Below are 22675 nucleotides of genomic sequence, written 5' to 3' on the forward strand. Positions count from 1 at the left end.
ACTACTCTTAACTTTGGATAAAAATGATGAAGACCAGAATAATTGTATTTTTATCAATTAGATAAATGCCAGTTTTTAGACCAGTAGTTCTTAACCTTTTTTGAGGTAATGAACCCACCAGTTTCATATGCGCACTCACTGAACCCTTTTGCAGTGATAAATAAAATATGATTTTTTTTCCCCCAAATTCAAGACATAGTGGTGACCCAAATAGAGTCTAGTTGGGTCACCCCAAGATCACCAAGTCTTCTTAAAATGTAGAGTCTCAGAGAACAGTTCTTCAAAATATATTCAGTGTTTTCAGCAAAGTTGAGCTGACTGTCCAGGAACGACCCAAGGTATTTAAAATTTTCCAGTTTCAACAGTTTGGCCATCGAGAGAAACTGGAACCACTTTAAGGTCTTGTTTAGATCATTTAATTCACTCTATATTCTTAGGATAATTACAAATTAATAATAAATAATAAAGACTTTGCGGTATTCTGATTTAGAAATGTAATTATATTAGTTGTGTTACCACCCCCAGGCCACTAGAGGCAGTAGCAACCCCGAAAAGATGCGACTAAGCAGCAGATTTAGAAGAACACCGAAAGCTACAGAATTTGGTAAAAACTGTGAGCTTTGCTGAAGTAATTAAAAACACAAGTTGATATACATGCTGAGAGTGGAGCTCCTTCAATCAGGGCTCCTCGTATAGCACTGACTGGCTAAGCAATGTAACGTGATCCTCTGATTGGCTAAGCAATGTAACGTGATCCTCTGATTGGCTAAGCAATGTAACGTGATCCTCTGATTGGCTAAGCAATGTAACGTGATCCTCTGATTGGCTAAGCGGGGCGTCATCACGACTTTACACAAGTGTGTCTTTATCTCCGCGGCAGAGGCTCTGCCGAACCCCTGAGACCGACTCACCGAACCCTTGGGGTTCGACCGAACTCAGGTTAAGAACCACTGGGTTAGACAATTCAGGTTTTTGTGGAATAATTGCATTGAATTCCATAAAAGGAAACCTGTCCATCCATCTTTCTGCAAATCTTTTCTTTTTCTTTATTGTAAAACCAAAACAAACATTTAAAAAAGGCAAACATAAGTTTTCTTTTTCCAAAAGGTTACGTATTACTTGCAGCTCTAAATGAGTTATTTAGCTGCTCTGAGGGTAAAAATATATTTTTGGTCTCTGAAAGCTGCAAAATGCCGAAACAGCTGAAACCGGACTGTCCAACTCCAAACACAGACGGATTAAACCTGAGATGTTTAGAGACGCTTGAAAGCTGCAGATAGAAACCCCGACGATTATAAATAACAGCAGCAGCGATTCCACTTTCTGAGACTCTGTTTGTGCTTCAGAGACGGCATGCAACGGGTCGCAGGTGGGAGATGAGGCAGCCGAGCCCGCCCGCCTCTCACACTGTTGTCATGGCAACGCCCACTGCAGGGCTTCTGGTCTCTCACAGCTAATCGAGGCGGCCCAGATCAGGCGAGGAGAATCAGAGCGCCGTTTGTTTCCAAACCGTCTCCAAAACGCGGATCCACAGCTAACATTTTTTACCTGCTCTCAGCCTCAGTGCAACATTTGATTTAAAATGTGTTTAACACAGAAAAAATGTCTTCTAGGTGGAATAATCGGCCAGTGTTGGGTGATAGGGACTTAAAGTTGTATAAACTGCATTTTGTGGTGCTGTTGTTATAACAGTAAGAACTATTTATTGCATCTTTTTTTAGGTAACTGTACGGCACAGTAACATCAGCCCCACAAACACAAACTGCTCTGGAAAAACATAAAAAAATGTTTATTTATTGATACGCTCGTTGAACAAAAAATAATATGAAAATAAGGACAGTTTAGGATTTTTTTTAATACGTCATTTAAGTGAAATTTATTGTGACAAAGATAAATCAACATTCTCATAAGAAATGTATTACAATAGATAACAATACGATAAATGTTCTACTCTAAGCAGAAGTACCGTATTTTCCGCACTATAAGGCGCACCTTCAATGAATGGCCTATTTTAAAACTGTCTATAAGGCGCATAGAATAGACGCTTCAGTTTGGGTTCCCAATTTGTTCCGTACTCTATTATTACACATCCACATTTGTAAAGAAATGGTCCCGAGTACTTTATATAGTAGCTGCCCCAGTCGTTGTTTCACTCACGGTGTTGGTGTTGCGACCAACACCGTGCCCAACTGCTTTCTGGGTAACACAGACCAACCGACACGCTGCCGCCGCAGTCTCTCTCTCTTCCCCCGCCCCTCCGCCCACCTTGGCTTTAAATGTATTATCAAACTTTATTAACAAACCAGCGTTCTGACAACTATCCCAGCATGCACCGCGCGCTTCTTCTACGGGGGAAAACGAAGTCGACGGCTGCTTACCGTAGTTGCTAGACCTGTTGTGGCTCAATACTGGTCCATATATAAGGCGCACCGTCAGCTTTTGAGGAAATTGAATATTTTTAGGTGCGCCTTATAGTGCGGAAAATACGGTAGTACTTTTTAAATCCATATTAAGGAATTATTGGCCTTAAACAAGTTCCTATTTCTTGCTGAAAAGTTATTTGTGAGTTAAATTTCTCTTACTTCAAGTGTCCTAAGATATTTTCTCTAAAGACCAGATCAAAAATACTTGGTAAGTTTTTGATACTATATTTTAGTATTTAATGAGAAAACCCATTGAGAACCAGAATCTGATGATGTGATGTTGATGATTGGGTCACACCTGGTGTACGACTCGGTATCGGTGATGCTGAGCGACCATTTCCATCTTAAACAGAAGCTGCTGCAGATTTAAAAATCAGGAATCACCTTTGAGTGATCAATGTTTGATTCATCAGTCACGTCTGACAAAATAAAATGCGCAATAAGAAAATGCAAAACGAGATTAATACACAACCTGACATTTATTTTCTACAGAGTCACTGAATTTTCACTGATTTAGGGAAACATTTAAATTTTTGCATTCAAACGTCATGTTTGGGCGGTTTAGGGAGAAATGATGTGTGAGAAGGGCAATCAAGTCCTGATAACAAGATTATCTTCTAACAAAGAGCCTAATTCAAGTCCATCTGGTTCATGAAGGACAAGCTAACAGCTCTGAGGATTTCTACAGAGACGCAGCCTCTAATACACCCAACAAGATCAAACATGGTTCTGGAGAATCATTAAAGTTCTGGGAAACACGGAAGAATCACTCCTAGGATTGGTGATATATTTTTATTGCAATAAATATGCAAAATCTGGATTAATGATGGATGTAATTTGTTAAAGACTAGCATTGTGGCTCTTTCACTTATTACTTAAACAATGTGTAAAATTCACATTTCCTGGTGTTTTTCTTCATGAGGTTCAAGGCCAGTGGACATCGATTCTTCAATAAGAACAAAGTTTTGCTATTTTCTCCATTTTTTTTTTTACTTCCTTGGGAGTGTAAATAAAAATCAAATGATGATTAAAATATTAAATTCCATTATTATGTGCATTTACTAAAAAAAAAAATGTTTATTAGTGGAGGGACTTGATTAAAATCTTTAATTGAGTGAATTGCAATCAATTAATCACATTTACATTTGTATGATACAAAATGTTATGAATGCAGATTCTCTACATATATTTAAAAAAGCAATTAATTGTGGAAAAATCTGCACAGTAAAATCTAATTAAATGAAAGCTACACATTAAAGTCATTTGTATGTAACTGGTATCCTGATGGTTTGTATCACCCGACTATCTTAATGAAAATAGGTGACTTCTGAAGACACTGTATTTTATCTCAGAGTATCTGAGTAAAAGAGGGAAGAATGCAAATGCAAACGATACTTTTCATAATTTGACTATTTGTATCCACTTCAAAAATAAACCACTACTTCCTGCCAGGCGATCCCATAAGATAACGATTAATGACATTAGAGTTTGTTGCTCCAATGTGAAAAATGTTGAATGTATGAACTCTTCTGTAAATCGGAGTAAGATCTCTATCAAACAAAACTTGAAATACATGAATCGTTTCTAAATAAAGCAAACGAAAATGTAGAAGCCGCTCAAAAAATGTCATCAGTTACATGGACAACATGTTCATGATGACCTCTGCCTGCAGGATCCAAAGAGGGGAAGCTGACATTTTGAGATTAGTTCAATAAATAAATAAATATAGTCCATAATGAAGTAGCCAGTGCTCGTGACGTCCAGTTGACCCCTGTGACCTTTGGCTTTTGTCCATCTAAAGACTCGATGTGAGCAGATACAGAAGGAGAAAAGGTCAGGACCCTCTGACTGATCCGCAGCTCAACATTTTCACCTGGATGTTAAAGATGGCAGATGAGCTGGAAGGGTTGGAATTACACAACAAGAACCAATAAATACAGCAGATTATTGTAGAAAGACAATTAAGGCAGCTAACTACTAAAACCTATTCTTAAACTGCTTTACTATCATATGATTACCATAAGGAATGTTTGTGTTTCTGATCTGGACTTGGCCATTAAAACCTCCTCCAAATTCACAAGGAGGTTAAATCTGGATTAATAATCCAGTCAGACTGTGTAAAAGGATCAGATGAAGGTGGTGAATGTGTTTTCTGTAACGAGGCAGATACGTCTGCAGTGTTTGCTCAAATGTGGCCACCATGATAAACAGAGCTGCTGGTTTTTAAAGTTTATTCCTCCTTTTTAAAGGAAGCTGCTACAATTACTTTACAACACGAACCTTTATGGGAAAAAATTGTTGTTTTTACCAGAAAGATTCAGTTTCATTGACAGGATTTTACCTTTATGGTTAAATTAGGAATCCAATTTAGAGCTGAAGTGGTTTTCAACAGCGGACCCTGCATCGACCTCCCTAATATTTTATTTTAATAAAGTTTATACTTTACGGCTACATGCTGTGAGTGGTTGAAAACAGAAGCCATAAATATTTGGCAGTAAAGCTGATTGTAATTCTGCTGTCTTTAGTAGTAAGATACTGACTGCTCATTGGTACTTAACACAACCCCAGTTCTGATGACGCTCTGGTAAAGCGCCTGTCCAGCAGTTTGTCCGTCCAGCAGCTGGAGCAGCTCAGACACAAACCTGCACTGACATCAGCAAACAAACAGCCAAACTCACCTCACATGACTCAGCTGAAACAAACTTTTCTGCCGAGTCGTCGTCTTTAATATTCAGGTCTAGGTGAAGCTGAACTGACAGGTGGCCTCACCACTGAATTGTTTTATTGCTCCCATTTTATGACAATCATCCAGGATAATTAAAAACGGAAATTCTGTTGCAAATTTCTAAAACAAAAAGCTTGAGCCTAATTACTGAATGACGTGCAGAAACAGAGAGTTTCTAATAAATAAGGAAAAGCTGATAAACACAAAATTAAAAGCTACGAAACAGCTGAAATCCCTTAAGATTTCAGTAATCAAAACATATTTTAAGTTTAAGCTTTCTATGCATTTACATGTGAAAAACATGAAAACAGTATTTGCACTCTAAAGCTGATTAAGGGACGTTTTATTGTGAAAAATACTTGAACAAACAATGTTTGCAAAACTCTAAATTAAATACGTTCTTCAGCTTTTGAGCTTTTGGTTTTACAAGTGATTTTATTCTCTCTAAAACCCTACAGTGACCTAAAAGTGCTGCAAAAGGATAAACTATAAAGCAGAGATGATTCTGCGCCTGGATGCTGTTGATGTTTAAAACGTAATCTGGTGAATTAATGGTCTGAAACTCTCAGACACTTTTTTATCCCACCGCGATGAGACGGGATGGGAACCGAGAGGAAACTCAGAAACAAAGGAGGATCTGATAATAAAACATTAAAATCTGGGTGAAGAGTGTAAAACTGCAATAAATGCATAACTTATGAAAGAGTTATTTAAATATGTCATGAATTTATTAAAACTGGAATTCAACATGAGTAATTTATTAAATATAGAATTAATTTATGCGAGACCCTCGTGTCTGATTGGCTGTTTCAAGCAAATTGCAGTTACAGAAATAAATGTGCTTGAGGGAAACACAGTAATTCTCATTTTTTTCAATAACATATTTTTGCAGTCGGTTGAACAGAAATATTAAGGTTAAATCATAAAACTGTCATCACACGACTCAATAGATCAACAACTAGATGTTGTCTACTTACGGAAAAGCCAAAGATGGCGGTTCTGCTGTTTTTTTTTACCGATTTATTGGTGTGAACTTGTGATTTTAATTATTATAAATAGCTCTTTTTTTAACATTAGCAAAATATCAAAGTTTTTCTCACATGCGTAATGGAAACCTAGCTACTGTTGGCTTTTCATCCAAAACAAGCTGCTCCGAATCTGCTGCTTTCAATTCATGTTTTAACAGTCATAAGAGTAAATTTGGTCTTTCTCTCTGTGCATCTTCTAAAACAGAGTTTCTTTCTTAGGGTTTCCTCAGTGTGTGATGAAATATTTAGGGCTAAAGACGCGTGGGTGACATAAAAAGGTCACCCAGAGCATCCACGACACAGACAGAGAGCTAGCCGCTAAAAATAAAAGGATTTCATCACCACACGAAACAACCTGCATCCTTCTCTCCCCGCTCCCACTTCACTGGAATAAGATTATGTGTGCATCTAAAAAGAACGCCATCAATACGGGAAATGAGAGAGCTAATGAATTTACTGCAAACGTACAGCTGGATCCAGGCTTCTCCACCAATAAAAGACAACAGTTCAGTTATCTGTGGGCTCAGATTTCTGCTCTGCTGTGTTTACGAGTCCAACAGCTGAATCCTGATAATCAGCACTGATTTAAAACAAAAAGATACGCTTTTTGTTTAGCAGAGCTTCTCGTAAATGAAATAAAATGTCTATAAATTTAGTTTATGTTTTCAGTTTCATTTGTTTTCAGGTATATTTTCAGTAATTCTCATGACTCCAGAGGACAGAACAGGGAAGTGTTGAGTTATACACACTTTATAATGGAAAATATCTGCACATACATAAATAAATAAACAAAAAATAGATTTCTGGGTGACTCATCTTGAATCCAACACTTTAAATAAACTAAGGCCTTAGCCTCTGGAGTCGACGCCTGCTGTGGAGCGGGCAAAAACTCCTCAGCCACTCAAAGAAAAAAAAAGGGCGGCGTGAGAAGTGTTGAGTTCAATTTTATCGGACATTAGAGACTTCTAACTTTATAAAAGTAGTGTTTTTATATTGATTTTGTTTTATATTTACTTCGAAATAAAACCAGAAATATGTTCGATCGTGTTAGCGCACCATATTGGTGGATATTAGAATCACCAGACGTTATGTTTTATGATCAAAAAATGAATGAATGCAACATGAACTCCATTTTCCCGATGTCCTCAAACGTACCACATGTCTGATGCAACCAATCAGAAAGCATTGTCGGCCATTTTGTCTGACGCGTATCCGGGCAGACTTCAATGCAGACAACGTGGAAATAATGGGGGAAAAAAACGCCTGGAAAATTGCCCGCAATGTGCTGTAAAAATATATACTAATTAGTTTTTGGCTATGTTTATAAACAAGTTCTTAAAATTTACAAAAGAAAGTTTCATTTTAGGCTGTAAAAACGATTCAATCAATATTTTTTTTGAATGTTATAATAGTACAAATATCATGATTTTTTTTTACTCAGATTTTGTTTTTGTGTGTTTTTTCACCCAGTGGAATAATGCATTTTGTCAAAATGAAACAAACACTGTAAAATCATGAAGCTTAGGTTGTGCTGAAAATAATGATACCAAACAAGGAAATGAAAATAGTTTTTATGATGAAAATATAAGGGTAAATTCAAAATTAGACCAAAACGGCCATTTAGATCCAAGACTTGTGTCACTTCCATATGTGGAACTAAATCAGAAATTTATCTGATAGTTTTCAAAGCAGCTGCAGTCTGATGTCATGTTGCATTTATCCGACTTTTATGTCGCTGATGTTGTACATGCATCATAATTCTGCACCAGAAGAAGCCACACGCAGTAAATCTGGACGTAAACAAAGAATGAAGGAAGCCGTGCCGACACTTTGGATGAGGTTAATCAATGGAAGAATAGTGAAGAACTTGATTTAAGTAATTGTGATGATACTCCTGTTGCTCATCAACCATCCATCCATAAACAGCAGCATCCATAAACAGAGAGCTGCTGTGTTACGGCTACGATCTTCTTCTGCTCTTTATAAAAATCAGTCTTCAAAACACAGTTACAGACAGAAGACTGGAGGATCTAAATATGGCTACATTACCATGCTAAATGTTAAAGTCTGTGACAAAACAGCAAGAAAAAGACAAACAACACGGACTTTGAAGAAAGCTTTTTTTTTTTTTTTTAATGAACCACACAGCAAAACATGTAGCTAAAAACAGAAAACCACAAGTGTGAAGAAGAGAACTGGAGCGGTGATGATTTGGGTTTTTCACTGGATTCTGGAGTCAAATATGAGGCCAACTGAATGGCTTGAAAGAAAATAATAGGGGTTCCACAATGGCCTAGTCAAAGTACAGAATGATCAAAGTTGTATGGTGGGACCGTAAGGAAGCTGCAACCGTCAAAGAATTGAAACATCGGAAAGAGAAATGAACCAAAATTACTATAAACGCAGTGAGAGTTAAAGGAAAATGTTTTAAAACAGGATTAATTATTTTACTCCAAGTATATTTTGCTGTACAACCACTTTGAAAAATGGAGAAAAAACAGCATTTCCAGAGGGTTCAGAGTTCAATATACACACAGCATTCAGCTTCTATTCACCACAAATCTGGAACAAACTTCCAGAAAACTGAAAAATATCAGAAACACTGACTTTAAAACAGTGCTAAAAACCCACCTGTTTACAGCCCATCATTAGCATTAAATGTGTCTTTATTGCTTGTTCCATGATTGTTTCTGAAATGTTCTACGCAAACAAATTTGACTTAAATATTGACATTCAAGTATTTTCCACAATGACATAAAGTGGAAAAGATCTTGGAAACTTTTTGAAAACATCTGAAGATGAGACTTCTTACCGTTGACACAGATCTCGTATGAAGAACACAACTCGTTCTCAAACAGGCAACCTGTCAGAGAAACAGAAGAACAAGATGCAAACGGGTCAGTTTACTAAATTTATACCAATGCTGCATTACTTTTTTTAATGCTGCATCACATATTATTGGTAGCAGAATGTTGGGAGCTCAAATAGGAGATTTGTATGCAATGATGCATAATTATAAATAAACAATAACTTGATGTTTTTTATTAGACCTGTAGGTCTGAAATGAGACACAGCTAGTCAGCTAAACCTGCTCTTTAGTTCTTCCATAAAATAATCCATTTCCAAAACTTTCTAACCCAATTTTAGATTGTTTTGTTTTTTGTTTGTTTTGTTTGTTTTTTCCATTTCCAGACAGCAATATGAGAGTTAATAACTTACTAAGACATCATCTCTGTTTTCAGCTGCAGCTTCTTATTGCTACATTCGTCAGCTGTGGGCAGTAAATGCTTGCAGTTATCCTAAATTAACTCTGGGGTGAGGAAGAACAGGATGATGCATCAGTCCAGCTCCTTCAGAGCTCTCTGGGGAGAGGAGAAGAGTCGGCCATATTTTATTCTGCTCCGCTTTCAGGAGACCTGGCAAAGAGCAGGACACGATGGCTGAGCTTTAATCTGCTTCCATAAAACAAACTGAAATCTTTCTGGAAATTCTTATTTCTGAAAAATCTCCAGCATGCAACACACACTGGTTTCGTTCTTATGAGGATTTGTAGTCTTTTAATCTGATTGTTTTGGATGCTATTGGACAAGATCGTTAGTATATTTTGGGAATAAACTGAGCTGAAACTGAGCCTCACACTAAACTGAAACAAAGACGGAGTTTTAATTCATTTATATAAAAAAATACAATATACTAAAAGAAAACTAAGGGGTCATGTTATGTAAAATTGACTTTTTGGAGCGCTACATCATCACAAAGCAGTTCTCCTCCGTGACTCCTCATGTCAGCTCCTTCAGACTAGCCAGCAACAATTAGCAAACACCTGGTGGAACTGTGGCTCATTATAGGAGCTGCTTCTCAGTGAAACGCTGTTACAAACGTTGCTAAAGGGTTAACAGAGGAGCCATGTTGTGATGGCTTCCTGAAGGGCAGGAGCTTCTTAAAGACACAGAGGCCCAATTTCAAGACGTTAAATTACAAAGAAAAGTTTATTTTCAGTCATATTTTTGATATATTCAACGTTTTTTTTAACAACTGAAGGCAACAAAGTTACCTGATTATGCTATAAAATGGCACCATCTACAAAGAAAGCACATAATACTGACCCTTTAAAACCTGATTTTAAACTTTCGATTTTAAACTTTCGTTACAATAAAAATCTGGGAAAAAAATGAATATGTATTCCTACCCCTCTACTCTGATACTCCTGCATAAAATTGAATCAAATTAGTAAAGTCCACCTGGTGTGTGTGTGTTGTCTGTTTAAAGGGAAAAAATTCTGTAACCATTATATTATAATAAAGTGTTTATAACGTGTTTATATTGTCACTTTTAATTCAAAGTGATTATCGACTTTATTAACTTGAAAAGGTGTGAATAGCTGTGCTAACTGTAGAAACGAAGGCCGGTAAGGTTAGCCTGAGAATAAACATCTATGCAAAAGGAAAAAAAAAACGGCTGCAAATTAACGGAGATGCTGTAACCACGGCAACACCTGCTGCTCTCAGAGCGAATCTCTCCGTCTTTTCAGGGATCAAAGAGCAGCAGCGACCGCCAGGCTCCTGGTTTCACTTCCGAGCAGCTGCACATGTTCACACCTGAGAGCCTGAACGCCACAAACGGCTGCAGGTGGGAGAGAGAGAGACTGCAGGGGGAACGCTGATCTCAACTTTAGTAAAAACAGCTAATCCTTGAATTTTAGCCTCAAACAAGAACTCACTTTGCAAAAACTGTTGTTTAATTAACCAGAGCCTTCAAATGTGTTTTTATGATTCCATAGTAAGCTTTTCCAAACCTGTTTTCATTCCTGTCCTGATTATTACCGTGGGAGTGAACTCGCTGACCTCTGGGGTCATTTTCAGAAAATAGCAGGATTTAATGAGGTGGTGAAGGAAGAGAATCACACAAAAATCTGAAGGATTCATAGGACTAAAAATGTGATTATGTACAAAAAAATAAAAAAAAGAAGGTCAAGTGTATTAAAATCTCATTTCACTCAGCTCTTGTAGCCCATTAATACTCAGAAGTGTCTTTTTCTATTAAGTATGGCTTATTTCTTGCAGTCCACAGAAAGAAAAATCCAATTTCACTCAAGAAAATAAATCTTTATTTTCAATTTTGAACTCAGAGAAACTGCAGTTTTTATTTTTTCTAACTTTCCTACAGCGTCGCATTCCACAAAAGAATCTATGAAAGCTGAAACATTAATAGGCGCAGGTCCATTGAATATTGAAAGAGGGAAAAAGTTTTAAAAATATGAATTATTCTGTCACCAATAAGTCTGAAAGTTAAATCCAAGTTTTTGCAATAAGCTCTTAAAAAAGATGTTCTTTTCTACCATCTTCTCCATGCACGTTGAGGTTATAACAAACAATTGCTTCATGTAAATACAGAAAACCAAATTATTTCTATAAAATAATCCTCTAAGGCAATCAACATATGAACCCAAGAACTACTCTGTTAATTAAAGCGAACATGAATTAGTTTGTGACGGCTTCTTTCTCCAGTCAAAATGTATTTATGGAAATCATCTACAATAAGCTTTTTCATGTCGCTGAAATGAGAAACGGTTTTGTTTTATTTGTGGACATCAGTATAAATAAACACGTTCATGCTTCACTGAAAGCAGAAATCTGACTTTCATTGCCAAAGCATTGAGCCACTGGTGTAGTGTTTGGATTAATTCCTGCAGAGCCGCATTAAAAAAGCAAAAATACAGGAGATGGGAAAGGAACCCAAAGTGGCTTACCCAGAATAAAAAGGAATTATAATGTTGGAAAGACGAACGCTGTAAGCCTATTTTGGCAGAAGGAAGGTCTTCTGACTTCCATCTGAATATTTACCAGCAGAAAAATGCATTAATTACAGTTTACTTTTATATCCCAGTCTGAGAACTGGGTTAAGACAAAGACAAGAAGAGGGGATTGATTCAAATATGATTTTTTTTTTTAGCTGTTTTTGTCTGAGTGTCCAAACTTTTTGCCCTGGGGACCAAAATGTTTAATTACTGGCAGGCCATGAAATGTATTAAATAATAAAAATTATGATTGTTTCATTTATTTACGTAACATGATGAGTTAATAAAAACTAAATCTTATTTAAAATAATGGATCAAGCAGCAGTTTTAGTTTAATCTACACAAAAAAATCCAAAATTATATTCAAAGAAAGGGCTTCAGACTGTTTCCACTTCTTTTCTATTTTGTTGGCCAGTTTTTTACCACTGTTGAATTGTGGCCAGAGGCTGAACAAAATCATTTCAAGGGCCACAAACGGCCCCAGGGCCACACTTTGGACAGCATGGTCTGAGCTTTTAAACCACAAACAATCCAACTCATTATTATGTAGCACAATAAAGATGTTGTATAAAATAGAATAACATTGCTTCTAATGCAACCTGCTGTTTTGTGGTAGATTATTTTCCATATTTCATCTTAAATCTGAGTTTTCTGCAACCACACTGCAAAAAGTCCCCTTTCAAAAACAAGAAAAAAAAGTACAAAAACAGGGTATAATTTTCTTAAAATAAGAAAAATTATCTGCCAACAGAACAAGAAAATTTATCTTGTCAAGATTTTCTAAAACAAGAAAAAATATCTTACCAAGATAAACCTACAATATCTTAAAATTAGTGTATTTTTACTTAAAACAAGCCAATTTTACTTATACGAGTAAGATATATTATCTTATTTTAAGAAAAATTATCTCAAGTAAAGAAAATGTTACTTGACACTGAATTTCTTAAAATAGCGTAAAATTTTCTTATTTTAAGACAAATGTTCTATGTATTAAGAAAATAAATCTCATATATTCTATTTGTATTAGTAAAATTGGCTTGTTTTAAGTACAAATACACTAATTTTAAGATATTTGTAGGTTTATCTTGGTTAGATATTTTTTCTTGTTTTGGAAAATCTTGACAAGATAAATTTTCTTGTTCTGTTGGCAGATAATTTTTCTTATTTTAAGAAAATTATACCCTATTTTTGTACTTTTTTTTTCTTGTTTTTGAAAGGGGACTTTTTGCAGTGATATACCTAAATCTAGTTTATTTTTATTGTTGCATAGGATTAAAATATATATTTTGTCACAGCTTTACTCAAGGTTCTTATGCTAAGACAAAAATCCCAAAATTGATCCTGTGAATACTGGAACAAGAGATGTTATTGGCTTGCTGAAATGAAGACATGAGTTCAATTACTTTTAACATCTTTATTACGTTTAAGTTTCACATAAACACAATAAAACATGACTACTGGTCAGAATTTTAAGTCTGGATGGGCATCTGATTCTGAAACAATCCTGTAAAATGACAGAACAATGACGATCTGACACATCTGCTGCACTAAGAGTCAAGCAAACCAAATTGTCCAAAGCAAAAAAAAAATCTTGGGATTAGATGTCAACAATAGGAGCTTCCCCCGCAATGAACTTCTTCCAGTAAGCCATAGCCTTTTATATGTGGAAGTCTTGCCTCAGTTACGGACGGCGTTCTCAAGACGTCTGTCAGCAGCACAGAGAGGAGTGGCCACAGACACACGGATGCTGAAAGGTGTAGTAGCTGTGATGTCCTCCTTTCAGAAGATCAGGGCAGGCATGGTTCCAATGGCCAGTAGAAAGTTGGTTTCACGATCACCACAGAGCTGAAAAGTGGTCTTGTTTGAAGTTGTTGGGTCATCTGCTAATTGGAGCACAGACAGAAAAACAGTCACAAAACAAACCACGTTTTAGGGACTAATCAGTGTAATGATGAATCAGTATCATGAATTTCTTACCTCAAGAATGTGAAGGATGCCGTCACTTGCAATTCCCAAAGTTTCTTGTAGATGGTGCAATACGTGATTGGAGATGTGTCTGGCATAGGCTTCACCATGGCAACAGTTTGGTTTACTTGAAAAATAAAACAAGTCTTATTTTAGTTTATGTGCTCAATTACAATATTACATGAATTCAAGATGGCAAGAAAGTTATTTTAATTAAATCAAACTAGGACTACTTAAATTCACAAATCAAAAATAGTGTTTAAAATATCCTGGTAACAGTGTGGAATATCTAACCTAGGCTTTTAGACTCATTGCATTTAAGTTTTTAAATTACAGCACATCAAACACCCTCAGTTAGTGAAATACTAGGCGGAATTGCTCTTTAACCATTTCCCGAATCAAAAGCTACGAATGAGAAGCCATATTAGCTATGTTAAAAAACGGAAGCTACCAAGACTCGTGTCGATATTTTTAAGCCACAGCTATTGTGGTTAATAACTGTTCAAAGCTCATATTCACAAGAGCGGCTCTTTAACCGCGGATGAAAATTGGCATATCACGACATGCTAACTAGCTTCAGTTAGCTTATCTTAGAAAGACAGACAACTTTAAACTTACCTCTCAGTACAGCAGCTGTAGGGTCTATACACGTAAAAAAGTCCTCCATCTTCATTCATGTCCAACCGAGATTAGAGAATTTGCCAAAAGAAAATCTTATAAAAGTACAGTAGATAAAAGCTTAGTTAGGCTGTTACAACTGAATTAACCGTTAATCAGGGCAGTTAAATGATCTCTGGCGTTGCCGTTAGTGATGTGCGGATTGATACTGAAATATCGATTCTTCCGATACCAGAACTTAATTCTTTAAAATCTATTGTCAGATCCAAGGATCAATACTTTCAACACTTTAGTAATTTGAGATAATGTAGATTAACTAGAGTACGTTAAAAAGTAACTAAATTATTGAGATCTTGCCTAAATGAAACGTTGTTAATGGGAACTACTTTTTCTTCCGCCTGGTAAGTATGTAATGTGTAAGGACGTAATGCCCAAGCGCAGCGTGCTGCTGACGCTCACTCACTCAGAAATGAACATGCTGACAAGATTATAAAAAAAAGTGACATGAAGCTATTTCAGCTGTCATTTTATAGTAGTTTTAATAATTAAACAAGGATGTATTTAGTAGGGTTATTACTTTACTAATTTTCTTTTTTTTAGTTTGCAACTCCATTTTCATATGTTTTGTATATTTCTGCTGAATTAAAATAGCTTATAGTAAACGAGATTGTTCTCAATGTACTTCTGAGTTTAAAATGAGTGCATCAGAGTACATTGTGTTCTTTTTATGAAGCCAAGATATGGATTACATTTATTTTTTATTTAATTAAGAAACAAATTAATTGTCTTTTGCACAAAGTATGGGATCTGTATTGCCAATACCACCTTAAATTTTACTCTGTATTGGATCGGAAAGAAAATCTGTTGTATCGAACATTAATACTATCTCACTGACATTTTGGGCGCTTTCCCATGTGGATTGTATGATGTCATAAAAGGGGTTACAAACATGATGAATAAAATATTGTTCAAACTAATATTAGTAACTTATAAAGTAAGAATTTGAAATATAAACCAAAAGTTAAAATATTTATCATGACATTGAGCTAATCAATATTGTTGATTCTAATCTCATTGTGTGGAATACCAGCCATTTCAAATCACACATCAACAGAAATTTCATGACATGTCAGTAAGAGGTCCCACATCTTGCATCAAGAAGATCAGATTAAGGTCCACAGCAGACGGAAACATGCCAAGAATTATCTTGATATATAAACTGATATTGTTTCTGAAATTGTTGTGTTAAATGTCAATTGTTTAAATATTAAATTACAATTTCCTGTACACTCTGCCAACTTATACAAGAATATAAGTTCATGGGTTTTTTTAATTTTTCATTGACAATAACACAAAGGATTCCATTTGGACATAGTCTGTTTTAATTATCTGAATACATTTAATTAAGTATGTGATTTCACTTTCTGTGCTTGAAATAAGAAATTTTTACTTGTATAAAATAAGTTCTAGACTTGAAGTTTGATTGGTAAATATTGATATTCTAGATTCTAGCACATATTTACTCATAATAAGTAATATTTTCTTAACATTAAGCTTTTATATCTTACTGAGATAATTAAGTACAAAAACACTTAAAATAAGAAAAATATTCTTACATAAATCCCTCTTGGTGAGAAAAATTATCTTGTCAGAAAGAAAACAAGAAACATCTCCTTAATTTAAGATATTTAATCTTACTAAGATTTCAGTTTTTGCAGTGCAGGTGAAGCTCCATTATTTTTCTCCACTCAGATTTCCTGCTTTGGTTTTTCATCCTCTCTCTGCAGCCAGTTTTGTGCCGCTGCCAGGACGGCCACGTTTCAATCAGCTTCACTCTGTGAGGGAACGGCGGCGTTCAGGCCACAGCCTCCTGGCAAGGCCTTTACGAGCACTACATTTCCCACAGTGCCGTCTGTCGCCTTGCGTCAAACACCTGCTTCACCTGGGGGAGAAATCTGACGGTCAGACTGACATGGTGACCTTGAATGGATTCGTTTTACATCTTGTGAAGCAGATAATTAAAAATATTTTCTAGGTTAAGACTTGACAGTTCTTAACCTTTTTAAATAATAAAGAACCTGTAATGACTAATATTTATAAAATATATTTTAAAAAATAAATGTTTCTAGTGGAACATTGAGAAATAAAACATTTTCCCCTCACTGTCCAACATAAAAAACAAACAAATTTTTCTTTTTTATGTTAGTATGATCAAGACATTATTATTATTATTATTATTATTATTATTATTAGATAAATGTCTGAATAATGAAAGTATTTGGTAGAATTGCCTTTCAATGCTGTGTTAATACTGAATTCGAAGAGAAAATATAAATAGGCCTATAAAAAATTGTTTAATATATTTTTTTAAATCTCTTTTTTCCTTTCTGTTTTTTAAATCAGCAAATCGAAATAAAGTAATTTTAAGTGATCTAGAACAAGCAAAGTTTAATCCAGGGTCAGAGCCAGTGGATGGCAACGCCTGCAGTTCCCCTCCAAAACAACTGGTGGCAGCAGTGAAATACGCTTAGACTGCATACTATCAATAAATGTGCATATTTTTGACTTCAAGAAAACATTTTCTGTCTTTAGCCAATTATTTGGAAAATACAGACATCAAACATCTCTTTATGCAGGGTACATAAGCAGGATTGAACTTGTATACCACTGTTCGCGTCATATTGACTCGACAAAGTACTTGTCCAGTTTCACAACAACATGTGAAAGCTGGAATTGGACCCAGAACCTTCCAATTGGAAGAAAAGTCCTCTACCCACTGAGCCAGTCACTCCTAAGTTTTCTAAAGTTCACTTAGAAACAGACATCTTGATTCTAAACGCAACTGCCTGTAATGCACCGCTACCACCACAGGGGGCAGTAATGCACTAATTTATTTGCCAAGAAAGAGGAAGAGAGCCAAAAATCTCACTTTTCCAAATATATTTGTGTGAAACTCCTTCACACCTCTTTGCTGATTAATTCCTTTCTATTTTCAGGTTTCTCCTGAAAACACATCGTTTCCTCTGTGTTTATGTTTCTGGCTAGAAGACAAGAAACCAGAGTCGTTAAAAAGCTTTTACCAACTTTGTAGTTTCATTTTCAGCTTTTCTAATGAACTATCAAAGCATTTCCCCACGGATGGTAAAACCGGCATGTCATCCATGTCCGTGTTACTGCACAAAGAAAAGGCTCTCACTCTGCTGGCCTCCTTTAAAACATGTCCAATTATCCTTGGTGGCAGCTCTGGCAGAAACAATTAATCAGAATAACATGCAACCAGAACATTAAGACAAGCATAAAAAAGTGAAGCACTTCGCAATTGTGCAAAGAAATCCATTTCTATACAAGATGTTGCTCATCCAAACTGGTTAAATTGTCAGATTTCTGTCTTTCAAAGCAACAAAACATTCATCAGTCACGCCCCCTCACATTCATTTCTTGTGATCCTTTTTTTCCTTTATTGCTACACCAAGCTGTCAGGCTTTGATTTCAGACTTGCTCTTATTGGAATCCTCTGATCTCAACAAACTTACCGACTAAAAAGCAAACCATGGGATCCTTCATGCATATGCATGTAAAGTAAGAACTTAGCACAAAAAAGTGCATCTGAAAAAAAACTAAAATTCAACACATCTCCTCTTGTTGTGCGGAAACTATTTTAAAGTGTAAACGTCCAGGAGTTACCAGCAAACCCTGCATGGCCAAACAGAGCAACACGCTCAGAACGGATGCATGTTTTCTGGAGCTTTGATCAGAAACCAGAGAGATTTCAGTCAACACAGCCAGAGAAAGCAGCTTGCAGCAGGCAAGAACTCATCTGAGTGACAAGTTTTCCTCTAAAACCATCGGCTTCAACACCAATAAACTGTTAGCTATTCAGACAAGTAACTATTAAAGTAAACCATAAATGGAACAGCAGCTAAATGTTAAGTTATATTTATGGGCAACATTTTTTTATAGATAAAAAGTTATCCCTGGAAGCTCACAGGTTTAGAAAACAATAGTCTTGTTAGCACTAAAGACAAATCTAAAACATTTCACAGCAATGCCACAACAGCAAACCTAACCTGACAGACAGGGCAAGGAGAGCATCAATTATAGAAGCAGCCATGGTGACTGTGGAGGTCAGGTGAGAATATCCGCCAACGGGACAACAAGCGATCTACAAAACCTTCCTTTAATAGGCGAGAAGAAAGCCAGAAAAGGCCCTGCAGCTAGTAGCTACAAGCTACTTAGCTTTGAGCTTGGATTACTAGAAGCCAAGTAGGGGACACATTGACATAAGTTCCTCTGGTCAGATGAGACAAAACTAAACTTTGCGGCCTGAATGCTAAGCGTAAAATTCACCTCACTTGAGACATGGTGATGGCAGAATTATCCTGTGGGAATGCTTCTTTGTTCATGGGTAGCAATCCAAGAAGAAAACCTTTTAGAAGAGGAGGTTAACCGTCAAGTCAGACGATCCTAAACGAAGAGTCACAGCTGCAGGTAAATGCTTTATTAGAGAGGAGAATGAGTGTGGTAAAGTGGCCTAATCCAAACCCAGATTTATTAAGACTCCAATATTACTGTTCAAAATTGCTGTTTAAATCAATCGGAGGTTTATGTGTTATGCAAAAAACAAACGTAAATTATAAAGCTGGTAGAGTTAAACCTCAAAAGACCTGCAGCAGCAATGAAAGGTGGTTCTGCAGAGAACTGAGGATCATAAATCCAATCTAGTTTGTAAAAATCTGGTTGTAGTTTATGCCTCGCTTTGTCATTTAACCAGAGTTCAAACAAACAACCTCTAAGAATATCATCCCGTCATGAGTTGTTCTGAGCATTTCTGCTTTTTATTTATTTACTAAAATCATCTCCTTCAGAAACGCCGCAGCAAACTTTAGATAAATGAGATATTTTTACTCATTCAGCAACTCTGCAGCTTTCCACCGAGCTGGCCAGCAAGTCATCGCATATGAAATGGTAATGAGCGTTGCCTAGGCGACGGTCACACCGGATCAAGCAGTGTCAGCCTTATTTAGGTCCAAGTTAATGATTAAGAAGTCCCACAGCTGAGCCTGTCACCATCTTTCAGTCCAGAAGGAAACTGAATCAGCGGCTGGGACGGTGTTTACCGAACAAACCCCATCTGATGGGTCCGGACCGCCACAAAGATTACATATTCATGCAAAAAGGAAGATTGGTAACTGAAGCCTAAAACAACAGGTTTTTTTTTGTTATAATGCAATAAAAACAAAGGTTTTTAAATAGGGTTTTTCAAAACTACAAAAAATGTGAACAAAATAAAAAAAAATGTCATCCAATTGATTTTTAATTACTTTTTCTTATTCTATCTGCTCAAAGTTATCCGAATCAGAGCACGACCTAATGAGGACGAAGTAGGGATCCAGTGGAAAGAAGAAATAAATTAGAAATGAAACCAAAACCAAAGTTGCTGATGAGGTAGCAAAGAAAAGCACAAATTAAAGAAACAAAAAGGAAAAACAAAAACTCAATATGTTCACACATCAGGCGAGCATACTGGAAAAAATGACAACCAGCTGCACTAAATCACGCAATGTGAATATTAATGCACATTAAGGTATATTTAGTGTCTGAACTATTAAAACAGGAAGATAAAAGCTTTTTAGACGAGGTTTCACATGTTTGCAGATGGTTGTGATCCCTGAACCTTCGTGAATACCGAACATCCAGACGCTTTAAAGTTTTTCAGTAGATCTTTCACAGTTATATGAAGTTCTGAGTCAGTTTGAATTTATGTATTCAGCTTTGGACTGATGTTTACATTAGCATGCTAATGTACACATGCTAACTGTAAACATTTGGCATTCACAAAATACTAAATGTTAACATTAAACAAATGTTTACATTAGCATTGCCCATGCTAATTTAAATATGCTAACACATTAGCATGTGATATAAGACAAAACAAAACTGAAACTGGGCAGAACAAAAGCCAATAAGGAAAATATTAATACCAAAAATATATTTTTTCATAAGTTGCAAGTGACTCAGGAAAAAATGATTTTTTTTTATATATTAGAAAAAAAAAATCTGCATCACCACCCTAAAAAATTGAACATTTGAACATCACCAATTTAATGTAATTAGAAGGCCTTTCTAAGGATACATTTTTGCTATAAACAAAAACAAATCATCTACTCTGAAGGTTTTCTTTATTTAAAAAGGGAAATTATTAAAAAGCAAGAACTGAAAGTCATTGCATGCAGTAGAAATAACAAAAATATAAAATCTTAACGTCGTCATTCATGAGGCCAAGATGGCTGACTTTACAGTTTCTGTTCAGCAGGTGACTACAGAGCACAATCATTTTATTTCTGTCTAGTTTTACCATTTCCAATCATTAGAAAACTCTCACTATGCATCCATTAATAAAACTCAGAAAAAAACAAAAACATACCTTGAAAATCAAAGTTTATTTTGATCCATTCTGAAGAAAGCAGCCACATAAAAACTGTTGCAGTGGGATCACATGGATTTCTAGATGACTTTGACTCAGTTATTGGAGTTTTATGTTGTACAGAAGACGAGGAAAGCAGGGAAACTACTGGGTCATGATATTCTCACTGCTGCGGCTCCCTGAAGCCAAATTATTCCACTTTAAAATAGTGTTCGAATATTATTTTCACAAGGTCACGGTGAGTCATATTTGATTAAAAACTAATATACACAACCCACTGGGGACAACGTGACCCACTTACTTTTAATGTTAATGAAATGCTTAAGTTTAGGATCTTTCTATGAGAATTTTAAAAACTTCTACAAATTATGTTGTTTTTATGAATGTACTGATAACATTTACTTTATTTTTATGCTTGTATCATTGCATCTATGTGAAACACCCAAAAGAAAACTGATTGAATTTTGTACTCTCTCTTTTTTTTACTCCATCGCCAAGCTTCTGCTGACCTACTTAAACATTTTTTCACATTTTAATATAATTACAGTGAATTTAAAAACTATTACTCAGATTTTTCCTGCATAACTAAGTTTGCAGCACATCTTTCTTTCCAAGCATCCATCCAAACTTCATTTATTCATCCATCCATCCACTTTTTCACACATGCCTGCATTCATCCTGCTCAAATGTCTGGCTTGGTTTGATATGAAAGAGCAACATTTGACCTCCGACCTGCAGCTGCACGGCTGCTGCCTCTCCAAGAATTACAGATTTGATGTGTCAGCTTTTAATAGGAAATAAAGCGAAAAAAGTGGTAAAGCTGAGTGAATTACTTGTTACAAATGTACACTACAAAAATACAAAGTATTACCAAGTGTTGTCTAGTTAGACAAAACTAACTTAGAAATAACTTTTTAACAAGATAGAGAAGCTTTCTTTAGGTCAGTAATTACTTAATACTGATATAAAAAAGAACTAGCTCAATTTGTAGATTATCTCACTTATGACATGATATTTTTTCCATGTTAAGTGAAATAATCTGATAGTGGAAATAGTACTTTTTTAAATCAATTTTAAGGAATTCCTGATTTAAAGCAAGCTCCTGTAAGATGCTTGTAAGTTAGTTTTGTCTTAATTCAAGTGTGCTAAAATATTTACATTATAAACTAGGTCAATGTAGATCTAGATCAGTGTTTCTCAAACCTTTTCAGGCCAAGGACCACTTACCCCATTTAACAAACATTCAAGGAGGACCTAAACTAGAAATCACCCCGCAATAACACAACATCTTAAAATATACAACCTGAAATGAAAATATTAGTCTCATAACTCATTGTTTTTGTTCCTCCTAAAGTGAAGCTGTTTTGTAAATGTGACTGGCCTTGATAAAACCATGAACATGTCTATTCAGGGCGTTTTCAGTATTTACAAATTCTCAACTTTCAAATGACAGGAAACGCCTGGAAATAAAAAAAAAAGTTCTTTGCACTACAAGTGTTGTGAGCAGTAATAAAATGTATGGCTATTTGTAATTTAGAAGCATAATAAGAGAAAAATAGACCTGAGTTGCTTTGGCAAAAACAAACCTTTTCTTTCAGCCAGTAGAAAGTCCAACATAAATAATTTTATTTTAGATGTTACGGTGCAGTTAGTCGGCGTGGGGCGGAGCTCTGTTCACCGCCTCAACCTGCATGT

The 22675-nt window shown here is 35.7% G+C and overlaps 1 protein-coding gene and 1 long non-coding RNA gene across 3 annotated transcripts in view; both read right to left on the reverse strand.

The window, feature by feature from the left end:
• Nucleotides 1–22675, reverse strand: part of LOC103480019 (receptor-type tyrosine-protein phosphatase N2-like) — a 187743-nt gene that overhangs the window by 162715 nt on the left and 2353 nt on the right. For both annotated transcript variants that reach the window (XM_008434755.3, XM_017309950.2), the window contains exon 2: nucleotides 8989–9039. In XM_008434755.3, coding sequence (XP_008432977.3) covers nucleotides 8989–9039 — 51 coding nt within the window. The remainder of the gene's footprint in view (nucleotides 1–8988; nucleotides 9040–22675) is intronic.
• On the reverse strand, nucleotides 13373–15031 carry LOC103480007 (uncharacterized). Its single transcript, XR_536025.3, has 3 exons — nucleotides 14557–15031; nucleotides 13951–14065; nucleotides 13373–13856 (listed from the first exon to the last, which is right to left on the reverse strand). It is a non-coding gene; the product is annotated as an uncharacterized LOC103480007 (long non-coding RNA).

The sequence above is a fragment of the Poecilia reticulata genome, chromosome 17 (genome assembly GCF_904066995.2).
Source record: "Poecilia reticulata chromosome 17, P_reticulata-male-v2, whole genome shotgun sequence".
Taxonomy (NCBI): domain Eukaryota; kingdom Metazoa; phylum Chordata; class Actinopteri; order Cyprinodontiformes; family Poeciliidae; genus Poecilia; species Poecilia reticulata.